The 9,108-nt window shown below is 43.2% G+C and overlaps 1 protein-coding gene across 9 annotated transcripts in view; it reads left to right on the top strand.

The window, feature by feature from the left end:
• Positions 1 to 360: 360 nt before the first annotated feature.
• Positions 361 to 9,108, top strand: part of adam23b (ADAM metallopeptidase domain 23b) — a 27,604-nt gene continuing 18,856 nt past the window's right edge. For all 9 annotated transcript variants that reach the window (XR_014123453.1, XM_035520013.2, XM_081713621.1 and 6 more), the window contains exons 1-9: positions 361 to 610; positions 1,222 to 1,427; positions 1,817 to 1,893; positions 5,675 to 5,738; positions 7,376 to 7,458; positions 7,563 to 7,626; positions 8,005 to 8,077; positions 8,458 to 8,516; positions 8,914 to 8,979. Coding sequence is in view for 8 of the 9 variants with exons in the window: in XM_035520013.2 (XP_035375906.2) it covers positions 529 to 610; positions 1,222 to 1,427; positions 1,817 to 1,893; positions 5,675 to 5,738; positions 7,376 to 7,458; positions 7,563 to 7,626; positions 8,005 to 8,077; positions 8,458 to 8,516; positions 8,914 to 8,979 (774 nt within the window). In the remaining variant the exon portion in view is untranslated. The remainder of the gene's footprint in view (positions 611 to 1,221; positions 1,428 to 1,816; positions 1,894 to 5,674; positions 5,739 to 7,375; positions 7,459 to 7,562; positions 7,627 to 8,004; positions 8,078 to 8,457; positions 8,517 to 8,913; positions 8,980 to 9,108) is intronic.

Consider the following 9,108-nt stretch of genomic DNA (forward strand, 5'->3'; position numbering starts at 1 on the left):
CCTGGAAATCAGGCTCATCCTCTACATACTGCATGCACCATAAAGAGACAGACAAAAGTGCCCTGCACAGACCAGGAACGTGTTTATTTGACTTTCAGAGAGTTTATCACTGCTACTTTTGATTTCCTGAAGTAGCCAAATGCATAGGCCTATTGTCTAGTTAACGACAAGTACCCAGGGTGGCAAGTTATTTATTTCACTTAAGAGTGACAAAGTCCCATTAAAATCTGTGGTATGTAAAAAACAAAAACGTATTAATTTATTCATTGTTGGCAATTAGATTACAAATGAGGTATGCGCTCTGCGCAGAACTTGCGCAGTCACATCATCGGGACGAGCATGCTCGTAGACTCTCGCTCCAGAGCAGCTGGCCACCGCCTCATTACGCTCACCGTGCGCTGCGCTGAGACATCGCCGGCAGCGCCCTGTCGGATATATAAACCCGCTGCAGACAGAACAATGGCTCGCAAGCGAGTTACAGTCGTCGATACGTTAACGCAACGCTATTGAAATCACCAGCTATGAATCATGTGTCTTATGTTTCTCTCAAATTTGCTTGTGAGCATCCTCATTTCCGGGCTCCGGTCGTCCATAACGAGAGCATCGCTCGGTACGTACCAAGCCTGTAACTTGCACAGTTCGTTATATCTGGTCGTTGCGGCTGTGTGAAGCGGGACGTGCCGCTCGGAGTTTTCGGAGCAAAGTGTCCTGAGTGGAGAGGAGAGGGAGAAGGGACCGCTTTTCTTCATTAGACACAGAAAGCGCTTTTATATTGTTTGCAACCTATTTAGCATTTAGCATCATCTTGCACTATTGAAAATCCACATTTTTACCAATACTGAGATTTGGAATCAAAGTTACAAATAGGCTATAATATACCAAAAAAAAAAAAAAAAAAAAAAAAAATTGTTATAAGATATAACAAAATCAGCCTCTATGATAAGCAAGCCAAATGAAACTTGAACAGTGTGCTAGTAGACATAGTCTGCATGTAATGAAACATCTATAAGAATAGCTTTTTACAGGTGCTGAACAGTAAACTGCTTGTGTTAATTAATTTAACATTATTAGAGAAAAAGTATGTATGATTAGATGTCATATATATTACTGCAGCAGCTGATCAGCTCATGAGACATATGATATGGTAGGATCAGCCCATGAGACATAATGCGATGTTCTTTGCTTTGTGTACGTGGGTGTGTGATGGTGTTTGTCTGTCAGTGGAGAATGAATCCGGTAGGGCTGCTGTTCCAGTGTGGGTGGAGCTGGATGCCACTGCACCATCACACACATGGAACGGGAGCGCTCTGGAGGTGGAACATGCGATAACATACCCCTCTCGCCTCATCTACTACCTGAACGAGGACTCAGAGAGCACTTACCACAACCTGAACACCCAGGCAAAGACCCCCAGCCAGCAGGGCCAGGTGAGTGTGACCAACACTCCCCCAGACGACAGAACTGCCGTGAATCATACGTTTGACAAAATGCCGCAGTATGGTTGCATGTTCCTTGCGTCTCTGCTGAAGCCCGGTCTGTTGCTCAAGATATTGGCTTGTGAGGATTGCGGAGTGTGTTGCCGTGTGGATGAGCATGTTGTCTCTCGAGCAGCTGGCAGCAGCTCATCTCACTGGCAGTCTGCATGATGCCAAACTCAGTTTACTGAAAAGCCACAGTGGTGAAGGACCGGTTTTTTTAACCCACGCGACCATGTGCAGAAGGCTCTGTGTGCGTGTTTAGAGCTGCCGTGTTCATGCTGCTGAACAGAGTTGTGAAGTTCTTGTGAACATGGGCCTTCTGCTTCTCTCTTCTGTAGGCAGTGCACTTGGCTGAAGCTTCCTTTCAACTTGAGTCATTTGGGTCTAGATTCATACTGGACCTCACACTGAACACGTGAGTATTATCTTGAATCGTGATAAATTACTCTGTCTACAAAAGGAGCACAACCGTCAGGCCTAACCGTTTAACATTTTGTTTGCAATTATTATCTGTTACAGTGTATATGATCTGTTATAGTATTTTACACTGTGGTATCCAGAAGGTCTGTTATAGACATGTGTGTAGTGCATGGCACATAGTCAGGTCACTATCAATGTGTTGCAGTGCCTTAGTTCAAAGACATGACTATGGTTTAGAGGGGTGTGGTGTGACGTAACGGCTTTCTGCTGATGCTCTGTGGGAGTAAGGACGTGCTTTAAGCAGTAGAACGGTTTAGTTACTTCACTGAGGAAACCTCCCGTTGGAGAGTAGGAGATGTGTCTGCAAGGTGACTGGTCCATCATGTGCTTCTCTATACGCATGCCTACCGAATCTTCACTAGGCCTGTGCAATCCCAGCATGGTCTAATTAACTTTATTTTAAGTGCTGTGGTGACACTTTGCGGACGATCATAAAGATAGCTAACTCACTGAGTATTGCCATGTGTTAAGTGTTCAATGTCACAGCTGACAAATGAACTGTTTGTTGACTGGGGTCATTTACCATTAGTGAGAGTGGAGAAACAGCAGGCCTGAATGCTTTAAAATCTGCAGACAGAGATAGAATTTTGAAAGGTCATTCATTTTGCTGCAGCAAATCAATGGCCAAGCTAATACATGTTTTTTTTTATGAATGGCCACTGCTGTTATTATTTTACTAGTTCAATATAGGATAAAGATGTCATTTAAAGTCTCGGATATCCAACGGTACGGTCATAGTCAGAACCACACCATTCTGTGGTACTGCGGTACAGACAGTAGCAATCAGTTAGTCTGGGGACTCTGGTTAGTGTCCTGAGCAACTGGGATTACCGTAATTGAGTAGAGAGAGAAGAATGTCTCTTTAAATCTAGTCCCTTAATTGACATGCAGAAAACACATTCCGCACAGGCGAGGGAGTACAGGACAGCTCTCTGTCTCTCTTATTCCTGTGCTCTTTTTGCCTCTCTTACACACATGTAAAGTGATGTAGCTATTTATTTTTAAACTCTTATTTAAAGGAAGACTGGATGACTGAAGTAATAAGGTGCCTTTTGTAGCACTGATTCCCATTTCCTGCTTAACGTTTGGAGCATAACACTGTGGGATTTCTGTAAGAGACATTGACCCTTCCCCAGTTTGGGAATCCCATTCACACAGTGAGGCCTGTGAGTCAAACCTCAAAATGTTAGTGGTTGCAGCTGCGTTTGTGTGTGTATGTGTGTGTATGTGTGTGTGTGTGTGTGTGTGTGTGGGGGGGGGGTGTTCTGCCTGTACTCTGCCTGACTGTGCGACAGCGCGGATCTAAATATAGCAGTCTCCCTGGATGGAGCCAGTCACTTCTACTCTTGGAGTGTTAGCTGCCGCCTTGCCTGCACTGCACCTGCTCTGCACGCCTCTGCCCGTGCCATGACAGCAGCGTGCTAAAATTAACCCGCAGCCCTACCGCAGCGCCGCACATGGACACAGGCACCTGCAGCTGCATTAAACTGATGTCACTGATTCCCGTGCAATCACCCATTTGATATCCGTGGCAGCTAACGGTACAGTGAGATTCTGGGAAAAGCATGCAAATAGTGTGGGAATGTTGATGACATACTCCAGGCATGGTGAGGGTTTTTTTGTTCTGTTTAAGCCATTTACACACCACATACTAGCATTGAATAGCTCTCTCTTGAACGCATGCAGACACACACACACACACACACACACACACACACACACGCACACACTTGTGCTAACATACTCATGCCCGCATTAACACAGTCACATCGTTACGATAGTCTCAATTTTATCCGCATATTCTTATGTGAGGTCACAAAGATCCACACATGCTCACACAAATACAAAGACATGCACAAACATGGACACACACAAATATACATGCACACTCCTTTGTATTAGTCCAAACAGACATGTGTGATAGAAGATATTTCAATAAGAAAGGTTGTTGGAACAATATGTATATGTGTTGTGCTGTGTTGTGTGTTGTGTTGTGTTGTGTGTCGGGTTGTGTGTGTGTGTGTGTGTGTGCATGTGTGTGTGTGCTTATTGTCTTGCTGAGTCAGATGCAGGCTTTGTGAGGCCCTGTCAGAGGGCATCGTAGCTGAAGGTCAATCCAGACCAATCTCATATTTACGCTTCCTTAAAACGTACTTATGCACGCACACACACATACACATCTGCGCAGTGCACCTCCACCACACACACACTCTCTCACTCTCTCGCATATAGTCAGTTCATTCCACCCTCCTGTGTCTTATGAATCATCATGATCATTGTCTTCCAGCTGTAATCTCAGCTCCCTTTGGACACATTTTTATGTTTATCCGGTTCTGGATGTTAAGCAGGAAGTAATACATTTTGGTTCAGGTGAACTAGCTTCAACTGAACTAGCTTACATTAAATTGACTGCCTGCTTATGGGATTTCAGAAGTAAAGTCATTGCTTTTTTTATCTGGCTGGGTTGGTAACAGGATCAGAATGATAATGTTACTTTGGTTTAATAGTTGCGCTATATTTTAATCCCTTTTTTCCGTAATGACTCAATAACATTGCTATCAAATTAATTTCATTTAATCGCAGACAGATGTAACTAACCTTTTTGGAGATCAGAAGGCAACGCTTTAGAAAAAATACTTTAATATAATAGATATTAAATTAAAAGGAACAGAGAGTATTATGAAGTTATGAAGCATCGCTCATTTTATGTAGCACTAAGCATAAAGTGTCCATGTGTTTTTGACTGCTAAGTAAGCGTAATAATGTACAAAAATACACAGCAATACCTTTCATGCCCAGCAAACATTCATCTTTCTGTGAAATATGCATGCTAAATGTGTGTGTGTGTGTGTGTGTGTGTGTGATTGTGTGTGTGTGTGTGATTGTGTGTGTGTGTGTGTGTGTGTGTGTGTGTGTCTGTGTGTGTGTGAGTGTGTGTGAGTGTGTGTGTGTGTGTGTGTGTGTATGTGTGTATGTGTGTGAGTGTGTGTGTGAGTGTGTGTGTGTGAGTGTGTGTGTTTGAGTGTGTGTGTGTGTGTGTGTGTGTGTGTGTGTGTAATGATTCACTAAGTCTGCTGTTATATGCTATAGTTTAATCACCCCACATTTCTAATTTTCTATAGGGCTGGATAATATATCATAATGATCTTTGTCATTCATTATCTCATAAGTGGCTTTACCCATACCAGTATCACCTAAGGCTGCAGTATACAAACCTGGCCGGACTTTATTTTGCTATTATTATTTTCTGCTGCATGCTCCTTGACTGCTCTCAGACATTCTTGATTAGTGCCCTGTAGATGTTCTAATGAACCACAGCATTCTTTTTATCCAACAAATGGAAATGATTTTGATTCAAATAACACAGGCCTGCCTATACGCGTGTTGCTGGTTTGCCAGCAGGCTTTTAATTCACTGCATTCACAGTATGCAGCAATATTGCGATCACAATGTATTATTTTGTACATACTCTTGTGTACTGTGTCCCATAACTGGACTGGAATCACAACCATATATAAAAGTGGATTATTACAGTATTAATTATACTGTACATGAGCAAGACACTAAGTGTTACAGTTATAGCCAGAATTATTTCAGGCAGTATGTTGAGATTTGCGGACCATTCATCTGCCCTTCTGTAGTGTTCTGGACTCCTGTACCAGAGCAAAGGATCAGCCAGAGGAAGTCATGATGATCGCTCTCTGTCTGTGTTACAGTGACCTGCTGGCCTCCAGTTACGTGGAGATTCACTATGAAGAGGGCAAACCCATCCTGTCAAAGGTAATGGTCACTGCTCTATGATGTTGGTCTCCTGTTCTCAATTTGCTTTAGTGGAAGTTATCTAAATTACAAGTGTTTTATGTCTTAAAAAATAGATTTTTTGATGCAAATTGTAGCAATTTACAAAAATTAACTATTTTAAAAGTGTTATTAAAATCCATAATTAATAGGTAAAATGAGCTTTTAAAATATGAAGAGCAGGTAATAGAATGTAAAGGTAGTGTTGAATTTCACTGAGGGAGAGGTAAAGAGAAAGAGAAAGAGAGAGAGAGATTGTGTTGCTGAATCAGCAAATGGGCAGCTGGAGCTATCACAGTGCTGACTCATCAGAATTCTGCTACCCTGCAGTTCAGGTCACATGACTAGCAGCCATTACTCTGCAGTAGCAATGCAGCGTGAAAAAGGTGACAGAGAGAGAGAGTGGGAGTTAGTGGAGAGTTTTCAGCCTGAGATAAACACTGTAAAGAAGAAGAACGGCGGCTGTAGATATGAGACACACCCATAGCCACATACCCACATATACACAGTTGTGAACAATAACATGCTGCATCATTTGCAACATGATGTAGTTAAAACAACTGTAACAGACACACAACATCCCTGCTGGGATGGGATGACAGATAAGCACCATGTCACTAGGTACCAGACAGTCAGGAATCTGTTTGGTCAGAATAAGGTAGTAGTGTCATGTAAGGGGTAAGAGACATATTCCAAGGGCAACTAGATACCAAACTGAGAGCACAATATAAAGCAGACATTAGCATTAGTATAATCGGGGCTTCTAAGTATTGCCATTAGCAGAGTCAAACAAGAGGTTATCATACAGGGATATTAGGCCCTGAGTTTCTCAATTACACAATTTAAACATTTTGGCATACAGTGTGCTACTCCCACTGTGAGCCCTGGCTTGTCAAGGTAGTATCTCTGCCAGCCTCGTGCACTTCTTTGTAGCACTCAGAGCTTTCACAACTGAACCCTTGTTTGAATATGAACTGGGAGTCTCTTTTCCTTACTAATTGTTATATATATTATGTGTGTGTATATACTACAATTCATTATTGTTTCACTCTGCTTTTCTCGTTTTACCAGCATGGCATTTTTCCATCTGTTTGTGTGTGAGTGTGTGGGTGTTTGTGTGTGTGTGTGCATGTGTATGTGTGTGTGTGTGTGTGTATTTGTTTGTGTGTGTTTGTGTGTGTGCGTGCATGTGTGTGTGTGTTTGTGTGTGTGCGTGCGTGCATGCATGCGTGTGTATGTGTGTGTGTGTGTGTGTGTGTGTTTATGTCTGTGTATGTGCATGTGTGTGTGTGCGTGCATACATGTGTGTTTGTGTGTGTGTGTGTGTGTGTGTGGATGTGTGTGTGTGTGTGTGTGTGTGTGTGTGAATGTATGATCTGTGGGCTGTGTTTATAAATCCTTCATAAATCTCTGTCGAACGGGTCCTGCTTGCTTTTGTGATGCTTTGCTAACTACAGTTCTTCTTATGGCTGTATTTACCCTGTTGGTCCTGTATGCAAACGCCACACCAGAAACAGAGCTGGAGGACTTTGGACTGCTCCATGAATCCACTCTTTGTAGGGCATTTGCCCTGCCTTCAGAAGTTCATGGTCTGTGTGTGTGTGTGTGTGCTCTTTCAGGGTGGAGAGCATTGTTATTACCATGGTCAGGTGAGAGGGAATGACGCCTCTCTGGTAGCTCTATCCACCTGTAATGGCTTACAGTGAGTATACGAACAGCACATGGACTCTGGTGGTCCCACTGAGCAAAACCCTCACTGCTCTTACTGACTTTCTACTGACATGTGCCCACCACTCTCTTGCCCAGCGGCATGTTTGATGATGGACTCCATTTGTATCTGATTGAGCCCTTGAAGCAGACTCACTCTATCGTAAGTCCTTTTCATAACGACTGACAGAATAGTAGTTGAACACTACAGCATTTATTGCTACTTCTGTTTCCATCACTGAATTGAATTTTAATGTTTGGAAAGCTATAGGCATTAGTTCCACCAGTAATATCACTAGACCCAGAGTTTCTGTTTTTACAGCCCACTGTAATCAGATGTGATTACTTGTAGTTTGTGTCTACTGACCCGAACAAGTCCCGACTGTATTCACAGTAAATCCATCACTTATCATTGTATCTTTGTAGTCTAGGCTACTGTGGAAAACGAGATATTTTTAAGAAACCAAGCTTCTTCATAGTAGATTGTCTGATGAGTGTGATGAGTCTGACGAGTGTCTGATGAGTGATGTCTGTGCTTTAGAACGGTGCCGCTCGGCCCCACAGGTTACGCAGGGGCCCCAGCCTGCTGCTGTCTCCAGGCCGAGAGCATGCAGGTACTTTCTCAGCATGCTCCTCTCAGCCAAACGTATCCCAGTTCTTCTCGCATAGACAACGGCAGCAATGGCCTAGGTCCATGGTCCTCAGCTTGGGTGGTGTACTTCCACATATTAGCAACTTTATTTTTCAGAACACACTTATCCAGCAGTAAAGGAGGCTCCATTGAACATACCCAACTATATCCAACAGGTTGTAGACTAATTCAAATCAAGTTTGGGATTTTGGAAAATATGTTGCTTTACAAAGTTCATCAGAATGGGATGCAGGGTGGACCGGTCGTGAGTTTCCAGAATGTAACAGAATTGCGCAAAAATATGTCATTGTTCAGATGTGTGTGTGTGTGTGTGTGTGTGTGTTTGGCTGTTTTTGCACACAGGCATGGACGTGGACATGCTGGATGACGTGTCTTGGATACGTCGTAGGAAAAAGCGAGCGGTAAGCACGTGAGCAGAACCCTTTTACTCCACTTGCTCTGAAGCTGCTGTGTGTGTTCTAAGCCTGCTCACAGCACAGCTTCACCTAATCAACCAGTCCCTTGACATTACATACCCACTACACAAGGCTATCGCGATGTTTGCCAACTAATGGTGCACCTCGATGTCAGCAGTACATAGGCAGAGGTAACAGATCGTCGTCATCAGGTGCAGACTGAGTGTCCGAGCAGATGGTGTTATCACAAACCAGCTGTTCTTTGAAAATGTCTTGCAATACCTTGCAGACATTCAGTACTGGAACATCAGAAACATTTCAACTTTGTTGTTGTTGGGTTTTTTACTGTGGAAAGTGAGGCTGTGTGTACTGGGTGGTTGCATAACAGCTGTTTCCCTTTCAGATGCCACGGAATATTTTCGAGGAGATGAAGTACATTGAGCTCATGATTGTCAGTGACCACAACATGGTGTGTATGTGCGTCCCGTGTCTGTTTTTATATGGGCCGAGGGTTGTTTATGCATGTGGGTGTGTATGTGGAAGTTAATTATGTTGAAGGGGAAATAGTCACACATTCCAGTGAGCACTGCAAGGAAAA

The sequence above is a fragment of the Electrophorus electricus genome, chromosome 4, assembly GCF_041902795.1.
Source record: "Electrophorus electricus isolate QZ-2024a chromosome 4, ASM4190279v1, whole genome shotgun sequence".
Classification (NCBI taxonomy): Eukaryota; Metazoa; Chordata; class Actinopteri; order Gymnotiformes; family Gymnotidae; genus Electrophorus; species Electrophorus electricus.